The sequence below is a fragment of the Pelodiscus sinensis genome, chromosome 5, assembly GCF_049634645.1.
Source record: "Pelodiscus sinensis isolate JC-2024 chromosome 5, ASM4963464v1, whole genome shotgun sequence".
NCBI classification, from domain to species: Eukaryota; Metazoa; Chordata; order Testudines; family Trionychidae; genus Pelodiscus; species Pelodiscus sinensis.
Genome location: NC_134715.1, coordinates 119059461 through 119080252, shown reverse-complemented (window position 1 = coordinate 119080252; position 20792 = coordinate 119059461). Strand labels below are relative to the sequence as shown.

The window sequence follows — 20792 nt, the reverse complement described above, 5'->3', positions numbered from 1 at the left end:
TTTCTTAGCACCATTTCCGAATGTCCAAGGAACATATGGATACAGTAAACAGGCCGAAAGGTTGGAGCAGGAGCCAACAAGGAGCTGCACTAAGCAGCATATCAGCGGAGGAGCTGCCCTAGGTGCCCCTCTTTGTGAAGTGACTGCCGCACACAGGCACCAAATGTGTTTTTCAAGGGGAATGTGAATGGGGAGTCCCTCTGTACAGCTGGGCAGGATCTTTGGAGATGGGATCTCCATGGCTCCCAGCCTGCCACTGATGATGTGGATAGCCCTACCATTACCTGTTTGCACCTCCACCAGTTCAGTGGATGGGAGCTGAAAATGGTTAGACTCCACATGCTTTTACACAAGTGAGGCGCATATAGGGGATGCTGAGGATGACTCACGGATACGGATTTCAATAAGGGGCTGGGTAAACTGTGTCGACAGAATCTGTGCATGGCCTCAAACCTCATTCTAGTGAGGTCTACTTCTCCAACACACCAGAAGGCTGCTTGAATCAATGCCTGAGCTGAGCTAGAGCCCTAAATGCAGTTAGTGTAGCTGTTACTCTCACTTCACTTAAATCCCTGCTGAATAGCCACTTTTTCTGCATCACCTACAGGAAGTTATGTGAATGACTGGTCTGCTTGCTTTCTCCTTGTGAAAACTGCTTACTTAGGCTATGTCTACACATCAGCGTTATTTTGGAATAACTGACATTGTTCTGAAATAACGAAGAGCATGTCTATACTCCAAGCCTTTATTTTGAGCTGGAGGACTTCTTACTACAACTCCTATAACCCTCATTTCATGAGGAGTAAGGGAAGTGGAAGGAAGAGAGTTCTTCTTTCGACTTCCTGCTGTGTAGACAACGCAAAGAGCTGAAATAAGCTATTTCAACTTCAGCTACGCAACTGACGTAGCTCAAGTTGCATCGCTTAATTCGAGTTTTGCCCTGCTGTGTGGACGTGATGTGCAAAAGAAGGGGTCCAGTGCTGGGAGGGGCTGATGGTGGATCTGAAGCTAAGGATTACTGGGGAGGAAGAAAATTTGAGAGGAAAAGGGAAGGCTCAGTTAAGGGAGGAATTTGATGAGTTTATCTTAGAGCAACAAACATCACGCTAATAAGCTGTGGACCTATAAACTGCCTGACCATTTTGTTTGGATGTTGCATCCTTTTCCCCCTCCTTTGCCTATCTTTTCAGACTGCATGTTCTTTGGAGCAGAGACTTCAGCTCTCTCTGTATTTGAAAAATCCTTTGGGCATTTAGGGCTCTACCTCAGTATTAATAATTAGCAATAATAAGATGGAGCTTTGTAGTCTTGCACCCAGATCTGCACCTCCCTGCTCAAGATTCAGTTGCAACCTCCACTGACTTGTGATTTACATCTCCTTTATTCCAGACACCAGTGCAAATCTGGGGTCACTGCTGACTTGAGTGGAATTTCCTAAGTGCGGCCATTGGGCTCCCAGCAAATGAACAGCATTGACCTTGTATAAGCAACCTGCATAAGTGGTCTTCTCGCCCCTCAGAAAGTAGTACTGTCTCGAAGGGTATCCAAGGGAAATGTGGTGATCAAGGCTTATTTGAAATGAATACATGCAGGGCATGGTATATATTTGATAGGCCTTTCTGGCGGAAGTTGTATCTTTGCCTTCTTATCTTCCAACCCCAAAAGCAGGAGATAATTTTCTTCTGAGGGCTTGATTCACTCTAATAGCAGAAGCTGGTGGGATCTGTGCTAGAGATGGAAGGTACATCACACTCTGCCAGGGAGGGGTCCCAAGCCAGCCAATGGCAGTGAAGGAGGTGACATGGCCAGTGTCCCCAGGAGCTTGTGCTGAAGCCGGATTTCTTTAGCATCCAGTTCTAAACCGTTGTTTTTCTAGCCCCCCAGAGGTTCTCTCCAGCCTTCTGTCTTTCTCTTCTTCTCCTAATTTCCTCCAGTCAGCCAGCACTCCCCTCCTCTCTGCCCTTTCATATTTTCTCCCTGCTGCAAGAGCCTTCTCCTTGCATCTCCTGCAGAAGAGCCTTCCCATATCTCTCCAGCTCCCCACCACCGTATCCTTTTACAAAGCTCATATTCAAACATAGTCCTTCTCCCTTTGTTAGGCTTCCGACTCTCCCTCTGTTCCTCTGCCCTCATTTATTATAGTTTGTGCTGTGTGAAATAACTTTTACAAAACAAAGTTGTCTTGTCACAACCTTAAAAGCTATACATTTTTCATATGCAAGCACAGAGGAAGTCTTAGCTTAGTGGCTTACCCTTATGTGATGTTTACCTTGTGGCAATCATTTGGACTCTTACTCTTAGTAACAACACTTAGCTTGAAATTCAATAAACCTTCCTGGAATCTCAATCTCTCAAGCTGACAAGTTTAATAAAAAGCAGGTTACCCACTTTCACATCCCTTACTGATACAAGCTGCTGCTGACATGATTGGTGCAACCCTACTCCAGTATGCATTTCCATTATGCTATTTCTTGCCAACTCTTCAGGTCCGAAAGCTAGGAAACCTTGACCTCTTTTAAGCAGGCTGTTGAAGATCTGGCTTTTTAAACAATATTTTAGTCCAATCTGATATTTAGCTAATGACTTTTTAATCAGTCTGAAGAAATAACTTGTCACTGTATTAAGTAGACATGGTATTCAGTGTACCCAAACCTTCCAGCCATGACAAGATTTATTTTGGCTAAATTCATTGCAAGGACATAATCTGGCATGATACTGAAGTTTAGGCAGCTATCTCCCTTTATAGTCCTGAAGCACAGGCTTCAATGCATTGAAATTTGCATTATTATTTATCCTGCTTCAATGTTTTGCTTTTCCTCCATGTTGCTTGGCGCTTGTTTTCTATACACTAAGGAGACTAGATATGAAAATGTGATGCTCCACTGAATGGTATATTACATATCAGATCTTATGTGATAGGTTACCAACCACTGTATTATCTGGACACATTTCACAATGTTTAAGTTGGGTCCATTAACATTCCAGGTAAGAAGCACAAATCACCATACTCATCTGCTTATCTATAGCTTTTCATGTGACTATTCAACTAAGAACCCAGAAATTAATAGTTTAATTGATTAAACAGACCTGAGCAGAGAGGTTCATCTTGCATCTTTCTCTTTATGTGGCCAGGTTCGCACAGAAGCCTTTTTCTACAAACTGATTCTCTGTGGGACGATCAATGAGAAAGCCTTGTGTCTGCCCCCCCATGGACACCATCTGGGATTGTCATGCTCCAAAGAGAAGGTCTTATAGCAGTGGCCACCAACCACTAGATTGGGATCTAATGGTAGATCTTGGAGCCTCTGACAGGTGATCCTGACTGGTTTGGCCAAGAGGCTATCAAGTGCTGGCACTTCAGCTGCCCCTCCCCCCACTGCTGTGCATCTCCTGTCTTTTGCCTTTGAGCTGTCCCTCCACTACCGTTTGCTGGCCAGGGAAGAGAGAGGAGGGGGCACTGATGTCAGGGTGACCCCTCTCCCACCTTGTATGCTATCTCCACAGAATGGAAGGGAGCACAACAGGGCTTGGTATGGATGGAATTTGTTGGCTGCTTTGAGAGTTTGCAGGGCCAGGGCAGGGGTGAACCTGCCTTAGCCCCACTGCACTACCTGTGGTAAGCAGTGTACAGCAGGAGCCTGCATCCTGGACCCCTACCCCAGTCATAAATCACCTCCTGCACCCCAACTCTCTGCCCCAGGCTCAACTCAGAGCAACTCCAAATCCCTTAACACTCCAAATCCCTTAACCCAAGACCAGAGCCTGCGCCCCAACCCTCTGCCCCTGCCTGATGAAAAGGGGAGAGGATGGGGGAGGGAGGATGGAGTGAGCAGAGGCGGGGCCTTGGAGAAGGGGCATGAAGGGGGTGGAGCAAGGATGTTTGGTTTGAGGTAGATCCCTACTTAAATTAAAAAAAGTGATCTCGTGCTTTAAAAGGTTGGAAATCACTGTCTTACAGTAAATCAGAGATAGTGAAGCAGTCCTTAAAGTAATGTGGGCCTAAGACTTTATTTATACCAACCGGTAACTTGAATTTCACTCAGCCCAGCTACCAATTGACAAGCAGCACAGAGAGCTCTTATCAGCCCCCATTCACCCCAACAGGAGACAGGTATGACAGTCTAGTTGGAGTTTCCAGAGGACTTTCAATGACAGTCACAGGGGCAGTCTGTTCCAATAGTCTGACCAAAAGGTTGTTAACATGCAGATGAAAGTTGCATCCAATGGATAAGGAGCAGTGTCCTTGAAGAAAGAAAGAAAGAAAGAAAGAAAGAAAGAAAGAAAGAAAGAAAGAAAGAAAGAAAGAAAGAAAGAAAGAAAGAAAGAAAGAAAGAAAGAAAGAAAGAAAGAAAGAAAGAAAGAAAGAATCTGGGGACTAAAAGCAACTTGGGAGTCAAGGATCTACATTGTGACTTTTAAGAATTCCAGACTGTTTGATGACAATTGGGCAGATGCTCTTAACTGAGGGAACAATTATGGGTTTCACTAGGTCCTCCAAAGCCCTTCAAACTGCCAATCAGTATCACCTCCGCCTTGCTTGAACTGAGTTGCAGCCAGATGTCTTTCCAAATTGATCCCAGGTAGCCAGAAGAGGGCAGGGAGGTGCACAGAAGAATGTCATTAGTGTTGTTGTGACATGGTAACCACGATCATGTCACAATCTTATCTTGCAACTTCAACGCAGATGTTGAACAGAGGAGGTGACAGGATTGAGGAGTGCTGAGCGCAGCCAGGAATGGGAAGACATTACCCACTGCCACACTCTGGAAAAAGAACCACTCTTAGGCTATTTCTAGCCATATAACAAGTGTCAGCAACACTCTGTGATTGACTGTGTTAATGGACACTGAAAAACTGAGAAGCATGTTTTATCGGTAATTGCAGTCAGCATCCATCCCATGCCTCCTGAATCCTGAGCAAATGGGGTGCAAAAGGCTTTAGGGTATTAGATGTTTGGGAAGTTGACCAGCCAGCATTTTCTAAATGAGCTTTCTTGATAAAAATGAGAATGAGAGGTGTTCAAGTTGCTTATGTTTAGAGGTGATTTCTGTAGTATTGGATGCCTGACTATAACTTGTTTCAGGGATTTCAAAAGGAGACACCATTTCTTCCATTGCAGGATCTAGACATATTGATATGATGCTAGAACAAAATATTAACAGCATCTGATGCTGAGAACAGTATAACATACTAATGTCAAGTATTCACAAAAGCAAATTCAGCCATTGCTCAGTCTAGATAGAGTATTTTAAAAGGACTTAATTTTTCATCACAGACAACTGTAGATATTAAAGGACACTAAAAACACTAATAATGTTAGTGATTCCTACAGTCTGATAAAGGAAAAAAATCCAGTATATTTTTCTTTGTTAAATGTAGCAATAAATTAAGATGATAGCTACACTCCATGTTTCTGTCTGGGGATAGATACCATGTGTCTTATGGCATAGTGAGTAAAAAATAAATTCAGAGAGTGTTGTATAGTGTTTACATGTACAGGTAAATTGACTTTATAATTAGAATATGGTCAAAATACAATCCAAAACCTTAGGTTTTAGCTGCATACTCTATATCTAAGAAGCTGTTACAGTTGCCACCATAGCACGCAGGGAGGCAGCTTTCAAAAATATGTGGTTAAGTGGCTCTGTATTTCACCATTTCAAGAGAATGTACTGGGGTAGGAGTTGATAAAAGGGAAACCTAAAAATAATCTGCTCTGGGGAAAACTATAAACTGTTGAAGGTCTTCTTACAGGACTATCTCAATACCACTTTGATTTCCTGTTGCAAAGACCTCCCAAATGCTGTAAGAATTTAGATTTCCTCCATATGAAAAACAGTTCAAAACCATTCAGTTTGGGGTTTATAACACTGTGTGTTTAGATCTTTACACTATATCAGATTGCATAAGAGGTAATCTTCCTATTCACTATGTTTGGATTAGATGTTATATTATACAGACACGACTCTCGCCCCAAGATGCTGTCAATAACCCATTAGGGTTTACCTTGCTCCAACATTTAGATCAGTGTTTTTCAAAGTGGGCTGCAGGCCTGCTTTGGGAAAGCTGCTAGGGGCCCATGCTGCTTTGTTTACCTAAAGGGGCCGTAGCCACAGAGCCTCACGGCTCCAGTTCGCCGTTTCCTGACAATAATAATAATTACAATTATAATAATTACAGAAGTACCATGAGGGATAATTCATTGATGGTCTTTGTGCACCACCAAATTCAGAACACTAATAATACATGTAAATGAGATGTAAATGAGATGAGAATTTGGCTCCATGTCTTCAAAAAGACAAGGGCCGGGACATCTTCAAAATGATCAGGAGATGAGAACGAGACCCTTTCTGTGCTATGTTAATTTATTAATATCATTGTAAGTTATTATTGTAATGATTTTTTGGCACCAATAACTTAGTGTTTGTGAGTGATACCATCTTGCAATGACAGACAACATAAAGTTGGAGGGGAATAAACCTAAAGTGTCTGATTCCCCTCCCTCACAGTTTTCAGTTCAAATTCATGTTCTTCCATAAGACGGCTGCTGAAATTTGGGGTTTCTTTGCCCTAGACTCTCATCAATTTTTCCTGACACAATATAACAGTAGAATCATAGAATAATAGGACTGGAAGGGACCTCAAGAGGTCATCGAGTCCAGCCCCCCCGCCCTCAAGGCAGGACCAAGCTCCGTCTACACCATCCCTGACAGATGTCTATCTAACCTGTTCTTAAATATCTCCAGAGAGGGAGATTCCACCACCTCCCTTGGCAATTTATTCCAATATTTGACCACCCTGACAGTTAGGAATTTTTTCCTAATGTCCAATCTAAACCTCCCCTGCTGCACTTTAAGCCCATTACTCCTTGTCCTGTCCTCAGAAACCAAGAGGAACAAATTTTCTCCTTCCTCCTTGTGACACCCTTTTAGATATTTGAAAACCGCTATCATGTCCCCCCTTAATCTTCTTTTTTCCAAACTAAACAAGCCCAGTTCATGAAGCCTGGCTTCATAGGTCATGTTCTCTAAACCTTTAATCATTCTTGTCGCTCTTCTCTGTACCCTTTCCAATTTCTCCACATCTTTCTTGAAATGTGGCGCCCAGAACTGGACACAGTACTCCAGCTGAGGCCTAACTAGTGCAGAGTAGAGCGGCAGAATGACTTCACGAGTTTTGCTTACAACACACCTGTTGATACAACCTAGAATCATATTTGCTTTTTTTGCAACAGCATCACACTGTTGACTCATATTCAACTTGTGGTCCACTATGACCCCTAGATCCCTTTCCGCCATGCTCCTTCCTAGACAGTCGCCTCCCATCTTGTATGTATGGAACTGATTGTTCCTTCCTAAGTGGAGCACTTTGCATTTCTCATTATTAAACCTCATCCTGTTTACCTCTGACCATTTCTCTAACTTGCTAAGGTCATTTTGAATTATGTCCCTATCCTCCAAAGAAGTTGCAACCCCACCCAGTTTGGTATCATCTGCAAACTTAATAAGCGTACTCTCTATCCCAATATCTACATCATTGATGAAGATATTGAACAGTACGGGTCCCAAAACAGACCCTTGAGGAACTCCACTTGTTATCCCTTTCCAGCAGGATTTAGAACCGTTAACAACAACTCTCTGACTACGGTTATCCAGCCAATTCAGTCACCAATATCTCCATGACTGATAAAGGTATCAAGACAGGATCTGATCTGAGTTACAGTGGCGCAATCTCAGAGTAATTTTGCTGAAGTCAAGAGCAACTCTAGACTGGCAATGATATCTAACCTGGATTGTCATCTTTAATTTTAAATGAGTGGTTCAGTCACACCTTAGAGACTAACAAAAATATTTATAGTACTATGAGCTTTCATGGGCAAAACCCACTTCTACAGACAAGCTCATCTGAAGAAGTGGGTTTTGCCCATGAAAGTTCATGATACTATACATCCGTGGTCCCCAACACGGTGCCCGCAGGCGCCATGGCGCCCGCGGGGGCATTTGCATGCGCCCGCCAGGTACTCGGGGCTGGCCTGGCCCTGGGCACATGGCGCGGCGCTTGCGGGGAGCATCGGCCCCAGGCGCGCGGCGCTTGTGGGGTGGAGCGGCGGCCCCGGGCTCGTGGCTATGGGGGGGCCCTGGCCCCGGGCGTGCGGCTCCGGCCCCGGGCGCACGGCGCTTGCAGGGGGGGAGCGGCGGCCCCGGGCGTGCGGCTCCGGCCCCGGGCGCACGGCGCTTGCAGGGGGGGAGCGGCGGCCCCGGGCGCGCGGCTATGGGGGGGCCCCGGCCTCGGGCGCGCGGCTCCGGCCCCGGGCGCGCGGCGCTTGCGGGGGGGAGCGGCGGCCCCGGGCACATGGCTATCGGGGGGCCCCAGGCGCGTGGCTATGGGGGGGGCCTGGCCCCGGGCATGCGGCTATGGGGGGGCCGCCCCCGGACATGCGGCTATGGTGGGGGGCGCCCCCGGGCGCGCAAGTATCCCCACCCCCTGACGCCCAGCGGGCGAACGGCCATGCCCCCTGGCGCCCGACAACCTCAAAAGGTTGGGGACCACTGCTATACATATATACACATCAGAGGGGTAGCTGTGTTAGTCTGAATCTGCAAAAGCGGCGAGGAGTCCTGTACATGCATCTGACAAAGTAGGTCTTTGCCCACGAAAGCTTATGCTCCAACACTTCTGTTAGTCTATAAGGTGCCACAGGGTTCCTCGTCGCTTTTGTAGATATATATATTTGTTAGTCTCCAAGGTGCAACTGAACTACTTGTTTTTAAAGTTACAGACTAACATGGCTACCCCCTACAATCTTTAATTTGGTTTGCTAAAAGGAAATCTCGAAGCTGCCAAATGCCAAAACTTTTGCTCTAGATTTTTACAATGACCTGTATCTACATGCTCTTAAGATACTATTATAGCCACTTGCTTTATTGGATCCCCAAAAAAGAGCTTTCTCAGCTGATGTGGATAATATCTTCATCTCCCTATCTCAAGGATTTACTATGTCAAGAGGATTAAGACAAAACTATGACTTATTCCCAGCTCAAAACAATTTGAATCACCTCTTAGCTGTAAATGATGCATGGCAGTGAGTCAGTTGTACCATATCTGTTGGTATGTTATAGTGCCTGAGATGATTATGGTATATTTGTAAGATTTTAAATCAATTTTAGTCTGTCACATGTAGTGAAAAGGGTGGTCTGCTGAAAAAACTGACCTCATTCTGAGGGAGCTGATTATGCTGTGAAGAATCTGACTTTATTTTAGAAGAGGGTGGAGTCCCTAAAACTATGTGGAGGCTGAGCTTCTGATGTTACAATGGTCGGAAGCAATCGACCAAAATGCTTTTGTCTTTTTTTGTTCTCCTTATAGTAAAAAGATTGTGATAACAATTAATACGTCAGTGCAGCTAATGCCCACCCACAATTTAGGAAGTTATGGGACTAAAACACTTTAGGGGCAAGTGATATGATCAACAAATATTTTTCTAGTGAAGATAACATGAAAAAAGTAATGTGGAATACAAATAATAGAGTGTCCTTGTTTAATAATAATAAAGCATAAATAATGAAATTAATAATTATGTAGCCATTACTGGCTCAAAGCACTGTATAAATATTAAATAATGAATGCTTATAATACCCTTTGTGTGCATATTTAGATGGTAACAGCCTTTGAAAGGATGTTTTCTGTGATTTTAGAAACATATATAACTAATGAGGCAACAGAAGGAATCACTTAGACCTAAACATTTCTTTCCCCTTCTAAACCCTCCTCCACCCCTCTCAGCAGATGACCTCAAAAATCTTTTTCAGCTTGGATTCCATGAAGTTATGTGATGTAAGCAAAATAGTGAGAATAACAGGAATCAGAGAAAAACAACAAATGGTCTGGTAGCACTGTATAAACTAACAAAACATGTAGAGGAGAAAGAGCTACTGGGACCCGAAGGCCAATGGCCCTCAAACAGAGGTACATGTACCTATCCTTGGGGATACACAGAGGTCTTCCAGGGAGTACATCAACATTTCTAGTCATTTATCTAGTTTTACAACATGCAGCATAAAAACACTAGCGGAATAAGTGTAAACTAATATTTCATACAAACAATGACTTTGTACTACTCTATATACTATACTCTGAATGGTAAGTACACTATAGTCCATTTGGTTTATTTTATAATTAAATGGTAAAAATGAGAAAGTTAGCAATTAATCAGTAATAGTGAATAGTGACTGTCTGATTTAAGTGAGGTGTAACTCAGGGGTATGCAAGACAAATCACATTCCCAAGAGGGGTACAGTAACCTGGAAAGGTTGAGAATCACAACTCTAGTCCATCACCCCTGCCAGTGCCAGACTGTCCCTTGCAGAATATTTTGCAGGACTTTGGCCAGTCGAATGTCAGGGCTCCCCAGAGCTGTGGCACTCTGCTTGCTGGCCCTGAGAGGAAGTTTAACAGTGGCGCTTGCTACTCCATGTTTCCAAACCAGCTCCTTTGGAGAGCTGGGTTCTAATCCAGTATATGTTCCACGACTTGAGTTGGGGGCCAGACCCAAACGCTCCCCAAGTCGCAGGGAGGGAGGCAGGCTCACTCTAGAGCCAAACTTTTGCTTAGTCTGTGGCAGGGCTGAATCGCAGCCTCTCTAGGAGTTGGCCGTTCATAGCCCCTGCACGCCCCCCTGGCTTTGCTGCCGCAGAGCTCGGACTGAAAACAAAGGCTTGCACCGCTCTCCTCACAAAGCAAACTCTGCGCTTGCCCCCAACCCCCCGGTCAATCGCTCTGCCTGCTGCGGCCCCACGTGCCCCCCCCCCCCGGCCGGAGCGGGGCCGGTCTGCGGGCTCGGGGGGGGCACGGGCTGGCGCGCGGAGAGGAGGAGCCGCCCCTTTTCCCGGGGCTTGGGGTGGAGCCGCCCCACCCCCGGCCTGGGAGCCAGGCGGGGGAGGCGGGGTCAGCGCGGCAGCGGCGGCTCCCCTGCGGGCGGTGGGGTGGCCGGCTCAGAAGCGCTGGGGCTGCAGGAGGGAAGAGGCGGCAGCTCCATGAGCAGGTGGTGCGAGGCAGGGAGCGCCGGGGGCTGCCGCGGGACTCGGGCAGGTAGGTGCCCCGGGCGCAGCCGGGCTCGGGCTGCAGCCCCTGCCCGGGAGCGGAGAGGGCGCGGGGCAGTGTCCTTGCGCGTTGCTCCGGGCAAGGGGACGCTCCGCGGGGGCTCCTGTGGGGGCCGGGCACTGCAGCCCATCAGCCCCGGGCGGGGGTCCCCTCGCCGAGAGCCCGGGGCTGCGCGTCTCTCGCCCGGGACTCGGGGCGCGGGTGTTCCAAAGGGATGGAAAGTAAAAGTTTCCCAGGGACTTGCGAGCTCGCAGCGCCTCTGCCTGCTCGCTTGCCGCTCCTCGCCTCGCCCGCTGTCAGGCGCTGGCTCCTAGCGAGGGGAAGGCAGCGGGATGGGGGTCTCGTTTGCACGCTGGAAACAAGCCCGAGCGCAGCGCGCTTGGTTTCGTGGGGCCATAAGGCAGCGGGTTGCAGCGAGAACACGCAGGGAAGCGGGTTGTTTCCTTTGAACCAGGAGAGGCAGATTTTCGGCTTAGCGGTGTGTGGAGCCACAGTGGACTCACGAGCGGGGAGGGGAGTGTGGAGTGGCTCACATCTGGGGTGTAACCGGGGCAGATGAGCCGTGGTGTTGTTTTAAATCGATAAGACAAGGCGCTTGTCCCTGGATTGCTCCTCTTGAATGCCAAAAAGCTGTGAACCGGGTGGTATTTGAATAGCAGTTTTGTAACTTCCGCGCTTAAAAAAAAGGGGGAGAGACGCTGCAAGTAGCAAACTTTTTTTTTTTCTTCACGTTCTGATGCTTTAATTCTGCAGCGCTGTTCCGTGATAACTCACAGGTCTGTGCGCCTCTTTCACTCTCTGTCGCAGGGCACTGATTGTGGTGGTGCAGTATTGATCCTCATCGCAGCCGGGACCCAGGGGAAGGGACAGGACAGCATGCGGCTGGAGGATGTCTGAGACTGGCTGGGGCAGTTTTCCTACTACTCTGCTTTCTCCGAGCGTGGCCAGAGGAATGATTGCTGCGTGGAGTGCCTTCTTTTGCTTTTACCTGGTGGTGACTGTCAGCAGCCTCCCAGAACCCAGGCTGCCCATTTCAGAATTAGAGGACAGGATCACTCGAAAACCGACAGGTAAGGGCAGCTGTATAGGATGCATGGTGCGATCCCATCAGAGGTTGGGTTTGCTCTTGCTGTCTTCCAGGGGGAGGAGGAATGGGGACAAATCTACAAGGAAGCCTTCTTCCTTTGCCAGTTTATTCCACCAGCAATCAGAAATGTACAAGGCCGCTGTCTCTGACTGACTGCACACTTCCCTCTCCTTGTGTAGTTGCAATCCTGGTTTTTTCCCAGGCAAAACTAAAGGTAAAGAGGAACCGCTCTGTTTTGAGTGCATCTGAGCTGCACAGCTTTGCAGGTGGATTATTTTGGCAACACAACGTGTTTCAAAGCTGTCCCCAGAATTCAGAAAAGTTCTTGGTGTTTTTTTTTCCAGCCACTTTCATCTGCATGGGCGCACACATGAGAACTGGTGTTTTTACTACATTGAGAACTGAGGGATAAAAATTAAGTTACCCCCAAAACTGCAGTAAGTGCCATTTAGACAGGCAACCCCTGTCTTAAGTAGTGACTCTTATAATTATTCAGAGAGTTTCCAGTAAAACTGAATTTGACTTTCAGTTGACAGTTTTGTTGGTGATTTTTGTGTAGCTGCCTGAGTGAGCATTGTGACAAAGTTGGGCCACAGATAAAAGTTGAATATATGCTAGTTTTCACAGTATTGGAGGGCTAGACCTTATAAATAATGATAATCTTTATAAAGAGCCATGTGTACTCACATTCTGGTCAGGAAGAAATATAAGCACATATGAAAATTACTATATATTTTAAATATTAGAGTCAAAGGTCAGGTTTTAGACTTAAGATACTAATACTGTGCAGATCCACTCTTCAAACATGCCCTCATGATCTGTTAGTCTTGTGAAATGTATCCCATGCACTTTGTAGTGTTTGTCTTGTAGTCCAGATTTTTGCTTACAAAGACTAGTAAAGTAGTGAGCAAAAATTGTTACTAAAATTCTCATTTACGTAGATTGTTTCGCTTGCTGGCTAGAGTCATGACATGCACCGCTGTCACAGATTTGGTTCACGTCAAAATTACTAATCAGAGTTTGGAAAAGCAAAGATACTTACTTACGTGAACACTGTACCTTTCATTCAATTCAAAATCTATTTATGTAAGTACACTTTGTAGGGATAAAAAGAGTCATGATCATTATTTTTTTAAGTTGCTAAATAATGTGTGCTGAATTGTGAACCTATTCAGAAGGAAAAAGTTACTGGATTCCCGTAAACACTTTCTGTCCTCATGTGAAACATTAATGTGATCAGTGAGCAAGGTTAACATACAGGACAAGAGCCGTTTTAAAAATACACAGAATGCTTAAAATTGGTGTCACTCTGATATGTGTCAGCTGTTACCTGAGTCTGTTTATTTTTTCAAAGGCCTCTAATGGAAGGTAGCCTCCCTCCCTCTCTCTCTCTCTCTCTCTCTTCAAAAAGGTTCCATGCACCAAATAGAAAGTTTCCATTGTTCAGGAAAGGGTTGAAGCATGTTCGCCAAAAAAGTGACAGGGGAATAAATGTGCTTTGTGGAGGCTAGGAGGTGGGGGCTTTACTTCCATATCCCTTTTGGTTAAAGCTATAAATCATATGGGGGGATGGTTTTGTTTTCAAGAAAGTACTAATAAAACACCAGATTCTTAGGGTAACTCAATTGACTCATTTTTCACAGCCAAAATAATTGATTTATGGGGAAACATTTCAGCTATTTTGTCAAAGCAGCTGAGAATAGTGTTTAAGAGGAAATAAGATCAGCCTGTGCTAGTGATCTTTTCAGGAGTTCACTGAATTTAGTAGTGCAGATTTTTTTTTCTGTTTTAATCTTTATTTTATTTTATTTTGGCCTGTTTGAGTCAAATTCTGCTCTCAATAATATCAGGGTAAATCTGGAGTCATCCCACTGCCTCCATTGGAATACCTCTGGATTTGCACCCAGCAACTGAAATCACAGTTTAGAACCCATGGCACTGTTTTACCATGGTAAAGTTATTCTTGTCTTTAAAGCACCCAGGCTTGCACTTAAAGTTGATAGGATGACATTTGAAATATAGTAAGTGATGCCCAATTGTGTCTTCCAGTACGTTGCTAGAATGTCAGTGGTTAAAGAAAATGGTCCTGTGGTGATGAATCTTAAGAGCTAAGTTACACTGTGGAATTTCCAAAGTTGTTGGTGTAAATTCTGCGTACAAGCTTATTTTTACCAGATTAGCCTTTCAAAGTAATGGCACACTTCTGATCCTGCTGAAATCAATGCCAAAACTCCTATATAACTTCAGATGGGGCCAGATTATCCCCGGCGGAATGCTTCTGTTACACTAACGTAGAGCATATCATTTAAAAATATTTCTCTGTTGCTTTCACTTGTTGAAAATAAGGGTGGTTTTGATGCATCATGTTGATATGTGAAATGTAACTGCAACAGAGCTGTTTTTTGGGGGAAATAGGTACATGTGCAAAGTCACTAAAATAAGACAGAACTTTCTGACAGATCTGAAATATGGCTGGTAAGAATTTTTTGTTGGCTTGTAATGATGTTTAATTGGTTGGGCACTCAAAGTTAAGGGACCTATTTTAAATGTACAGGCCACCCTTATTTCAGAAAAATGATTTCTGTGAGAGAAACTGTATAAAGAATATAAACACTTAGAGCCAAGTAAAAACTCGTTTTACTTTTCAATTTTTAAATTGAATGACAAAAAGCAAATTCTTTCTACTACTTAAATGGGCCATGGGGTATTGGTTCATTACTGAAGGTTGTTGTTCACTAGCTTTTGCATTTACAGTCTAAAGCCTTATTTTCCATAAAGGGGCTTGGAAGGATTTTTCCCTAGTGATCTAATTCTCCACACGGGGCTGTGAAGGCTGTAACAGCTACTGCTTTGTGCCTATGCTCAGCTACATAAAACACACATTGAAGGGAGGCATTCTAGAGGTATGTGTATGTTTGCTAATATGAATACTCGCTATTAGTGGAGGTGGAGGGGGTGCAAGTTTTAACATCTCCACAGGGAGGTGTTCTGCTTTTGGCAGGAAGAAGGCAGATGGCGGGGCTATTGCTGAATAGAATCCAAACTGAAAACACTAGGGGCCTCATCTAGGCTGAGTTCTCTTCTTTCCTTTTCTCCGGCTGCTGCAGGAAGGACAATGTCAATTTTTTTTTTATGAATGAAAGTAGAGAGGCAAGGCAGAATTGAATGTGTGTGTCATTCACTAGCTAGGACAGAGATGATTAGGGAGGTCAGTGAACTCTTTTGCTGCCTTGAGCATGCGGTCACTCTATTCAGCAGCCACAGAATAGACAGCCATATAAAAAAAGCCCTTCCAATTTGCATTAGTATATGGATAAAGATATTACTTCGTACGATTTGTGAATGTCAACTAATGCTAGCTTTGGTGCTGCCTCAGTTGTGCCTATGTTTCATATCAATCTGCCTCATGTTTGTAGGATACAGCTCTCTCTCACACACATCATATTAGAAAGGGAATTTTCATCACATATTAGGATCTCTATTCATCTGAATAGCACCTTGGGCTAGACGTCTGATATTAAGAAAGATGTTTAAATGTGTGCGTGCGTGTTGTGTATAAAATCAAAGAAAGGAAAAAAAGCCATCTGATTGTCAGTGGAATTTAAGTTTAAAGAAGTAAAATGTGCTTGATCATGACCTTCCCAGTAATTAGTGAGTTATTGTACTGCTCCAACTAGTCACTTTTCCAAGCCAGAAAAAAACACATGCCATTTTGGTTTAAACCTGCCACTGATATTTGAATAGTAATAAACGTCTGCAGTTTGAAATACTGGTTAGCATACTTGTTTAGTTATTATCTTAAAACAGCTAATACAAGTTTGTTCTCCTTTATCCTTCCCATCTTCAGACAAGTATACGTAGTCTGGGACGTAATTTTCTATGTTGATGGGCATTTTGTTTTATTGTGACTGTGTTCAAGAGTTAACCATGAAATTAAACTGCATTATCCTGAGTTTTAATGGACACACATCATTCCTATAGTGGAGGTCAGTTTTTGCGCATTCTCTTAAAGGTTTTTTTTTTAAAAAGCTACAAAACAGTGTCAGTATGAATTAGCATTGTTCTCTACTTTATAATCCAGACCTAGTATTCTTTAAAATGTGCTGTTTTGAAGAATATACCACCTAATCATGCTTCTTCAGCTAAATAGATTCACTTAGTCCTTTTGCAGTAGTAATAATGAAAAATAATTATTTTTTTAGTTAAGGCTAGCATATTTCACTGAATCATAAATTAACAGGTAACAGATGATGAAAGTTAGTGCTCTTTTGCACCATTTCTTTTAAGAAGCAAAGAGTGAGCAAGCAAATCTGTTGGCTGCAGAGTGTTAACAGACTAGATGCTGGCCTTGTACATATCAGTATTTCTGTCTCTGTCTAGATTTAGCAAGAGCTTGTGGTTTGCTTTTTGCCTCCCCCCGCGTCCCCGTTTTTTGAAGTCTTCATTAACAAATAGTAAGTGGGGATGCTAACAAGCTGGGACAAGTGTAAATCTAAAAACTGTGAAGAGAAGCTTCAATCTGCAAATAAACTGAGGCAATTGAAATGAGCCTGCTTGGCCATTACAACAATTTCCATGGTTCCATCTCACAAATTTTCACCCCAATTCAGGAGAGCATTCCTGTTCAGGAAGGCTGCTTAAAATTAAGCATATGTTTAACTACCATTGAAGTCAGTGGCACCTAAACGTGTTTAAGTAATTTCCTATCTCTTTTGGGTCCAGTCTTGAATGGAATCCACCCTAGGATGAAATTTCCATTCAAATTGAAGTTTCAGTCTTAGTGCAGATTGTAACACTAAGCTGTTCTTTATCTATCTGATGAATGAGTAGAACTTTGGTATAAAAAAAGGTTTTACAAAATACTCCATTCTTTTTTCCTTCACAAAACTTTAATACATGTATCTGCTACTTCAGATATAGGACTTAAAAATAAATATGTCCCCATTCTCTCCCAGGGTCCAACAATTATGAAGATTTCACTGTTATTAGCCCCTTTAAAATTTTATTGAACTACTCATATGTCTAAAGGTACATATTGCTAACCAGGAAACAGTTTAGAATTGAAGACATTAACTGAATGATATTTTGAGATAAGGTAGAGAGGTAAGACCCACTAAAACATCCTGTGCCAATCATTGTAATCTACAGTATCAAATGTTGTTGGATAGATCTCAAAACCGCAAAGACTTCTTAAAATGGGGAGCAAAGCTCCCCATCCTTGATATTGTAGTTTAGCTGTTGACACTTTTAATACACATGGTGAGAGTGCCTAGGGATACAAACATGCTTCTGCTCTGAGATGTCACAGGCAAAAACTGGGCTAGAGTTGATAGACTTATACCAAAGTGAGATGGGACCCAGATGCTGAATATCTTCAGGAGGCCCGTATCCAGGCAATGCACCGTGCTTGTAGTTATAGAGCTTTCAAAGATGTATGTTGCTTTAATTTTTGCATGTGACTAGTGCCCACTGAATTCAGGTTTTTGTAGACGCAGGGCTCAGCATGCTTATTTTACACAATATAACTACAGTGATCCTCTGCTGATCATGTAACCAGTACTATAAAGTGTAGAATATTCTAATCCTGGAAAAAGCTACTACCATAAAATGGGATCAAAATGACTGATGTCTGGTAAGTTGACTACGTTGTCTTAGCTAGGCTGAATCTGATAGCCAGGCAACTTATTTAAACCTTACTGATCTATAATATTCCTTGTTTCCTGACTACATTAAGTTCCTGTAACAGTTTTTCCACTGGCAAATGCTTGATACTATGTGAGTGTTCTGTGACTGTTTGCATAGCCGTCTATAATATTTGGTTGTGTTCTCTATGACTCTCCCTTAATAAAAACACCCTACAAAATCTATGCCCTGAAAAGTTGTTCGGTAGCTGGGTCAGATGGAACATTCTCAGTTTCTACTTTTTCCACTTTTTCTTAATACTGTTTTAGTTTATAAACCTTAGTTTCCTCCACGCATCAGGCTGAATGCCAAAGAGGAAGGCAACTTCATAAAAATTCGCTATGCTCCCTTTCTGCAGCTTATTGGACTGCAGCTCAGTAAACTAATTCACAATTGTGTGTGTGTAAATGGTGTTCCAGCCCCACCCGAGTGTCACAGAATGAATAAAATATCCAGCACCTCAAGTGAAATCTCTTAAGATAGAATCATTATACTAGGGATATCTATGCTGCAGACATGAAAAGAATCCTAGAGGCTACAAGCCTTAACAGTGCAAAAAGAACTTTAAGATAATCTTTTGCCTGTTTAATGTGTAATTTTCTTTGTGCAATTCTGAGTTCTGTGTCTCCTGCAAGTGTAGCTTGAGTGCTAGGTATGCTTATCACTTTAATTTTCACTCCTGTCTGTTGATTGTACATCTTAGGCCCTTATAAAACCCTGGTATATAATTTTGTCTGCATTATAACTAATGACTGCTTCCCTCTTTCCGATGCACTTTCAGCTTATAGTTAACAAATGCTGTGGGCATCTTTTTAAGCTGTGTATTTGTGAAGAAAGGAGCTTCATTCTTGCTGAGAATGTCATATTGATTAGGTGTTCTTCTGTAAAGAACACCAACTTCTTGGCTTGAATAACCAGGAAGTTTCTGTAATATCAAAAACAAACAAGAATTCTGAGATAAGAGCAGAGTAAAACCTTGGGTAAACTTGGTATTTAAAATGTGAAAGGTAATCAGTTGTAAACCTGCCTTGTCCTTCTGATAGACTATCTAAAGAAATATTATAACACTGAGAAATACTGAGACTAGCCAGGTGTTACATTTGCTGAGAGACTCAAGTTGCATAATATATCAAAGCCACAACTTCAAGAATCAAAACATTTTAAAATAAGGAAGTGATTTAGTTTCATACTAATCCAGTTCTCCCGCAAATTATATTATTTGTTATGGTCCAGCATCTAGTATGAGATATGGATTTTTTTTTTTGGTTCGGTTTTGTTTCAAAAAATAAAACGAAGGAAAAGCTTGTTAAATACAATAATTATTCAGATGTTGGATTAAATCTTGGACCCATATTGTAGAGGGTTTTTTCAAGTACAGGTTGAACTTCTCTAGTCTGGTACCCTCTGGGCTTCACCAGTGTTGAAACAGAATTTGCCAAACTACAGGAGGTCAATACTGTCTTGCAGCATTACCAACACTTGCACTGCTTACTGGGCTCTTAAAAGACATTTAGGGGTAAATTAGAGCTAAATAACAGCACAGATCACTGAGAGCCAGGACTGGTGGCTGTAAAAAAAACTATGGGACCACAGAAAACTTGGCCACCCCCATGATAAATGAATATCCAGCTAACTAAAATCATGCCAGACCATGAATGTTGCTGGACTAGAAAGTTCAACTTGTATATGTGTTAAGAAAGGTCTCAGTCCTGGTTCTTCACCAAGGCTATGTCTAGACTGCAAGCCTCTTTCGAAAGAGGCTCTGCCTCTTTCGAAAGATAGTTTCGAAAGAGCCTCTTTCGAAAGAGAGTGTCTAGACTGCACGTTGAACTTTTGAAAAAGCGGCTTGCTTTTTCGAAAGAAAGCATCCAGTGAGTCTGGATGCTCTCTTTCGAAGAAGCCCTATTTACATTGAAGAACGCCTTCTTTCGAAAGAGGAACTTTCGAAAGAAGGCGTTCTTCCTCGTGAAATGAGGTTTACCGCCATCGAAAGAAAAGCCGTGTTCTTTCGATTTAATTTTGAAAGAACGCTGCTTGAGTCTGGACGCAGGGGAAGTTTTTTTGGAAAAAGGCTACTTTTCCCGAAAAAAACCCTGAGTCTGGACACAGCCCAAGACAATAGGAACTTTCCCATGGATCCCAGATCTGTGTCGCAGGATTTATACTTTTACGCTAATGTAAAGTTTCATAAATTCTAGTTCATGTGGGTAACGAAAGGTAATGCTCCCTGAAAGCTACCATGAAATATTGTACCAGTTAGCACTTTACTGATCTTAAAACTTCAGGTTGACCCCTGTCAGCCTGTCTTTATTTTCTCTTTCACTGAAGGGAGTCAGGTGTGACAGCATTTTCAGCAATTCACATCTGAGACTCTTAGGAGGAGATACAAATGCTGGCCTTTTGTGACGTATTGTGCCGTGATAAAATGGGAATATGGGGTCCGAAGAAACGATTTCAGATGCTTATTACTTGATAGTCGTTTTCAACATATTTTACACTTGTGGTCAAAAATTGAATGCTTAGAAACATGGATTCCCAATCTTAAGATTGGGGGCCAGTCTACACACCAATTGAGCACAGTGATTCCGTGAAATCAGTATATCTGTGTGTGTGGCCTAGCCCTTAAATCAGGGAGTTTGGTTTGATATCTGGTGGTAATAGAGCAAATCATGCTAAATGTCCAGAGTTTCACTAAAAATGCTACAGCTGCAATGCTGCAGTTCAGCCACTGTTGTGCTTCTGAGTAGACACTCACTACAGAGAGTGACTAGGTGGACCAGAGTTCAACCTAGCACTGTCTATGCAGTGGATTATGTCAGTGGATTTTTCACAATCCTGGGCAAAAACTCTTCAGTGTAGATCATCCTTAAGTGTTTTGAGTTGAACCAACAGGTATTCAGGGAGCAGTGGACATGCTGGGTGG

General features: G+C 43.3%; 1 protein-coding gene across 4 annotated transcripts in view; it reads left to right on the top strand.

Annotated features, from left to right (window-relative positions):
* Nucleotides 1–10930: 10930 nt before the first annotated feature.
* FGFR3 (fibroblast growth factor receptor 3) overlaps nucleotides 10931–20792 on the top strand; it is an 89705-nt gene continuing 79843 nt past the window's right edge. For all 4 annotated transcript variants that reach the window (XM_075930900.1, XM_075930899.1, XM_075930898.1 and 1 more), the window contains exons 1-2: nucleotides 10931–11088; nucleotides 11908–12170. In XM_075930900.1, the coding sequence (XP_075787015.1) occupies nucleotides 11990–12170 (181 nt within the window). In that variant the 5' untranslated portion in view covers nucleotides 10931–11088; nucleotides 11908–11989. The remainder of the gene's footprint in view (nucleotides 11089–11907; nucleotides 12171–20792) is intronic.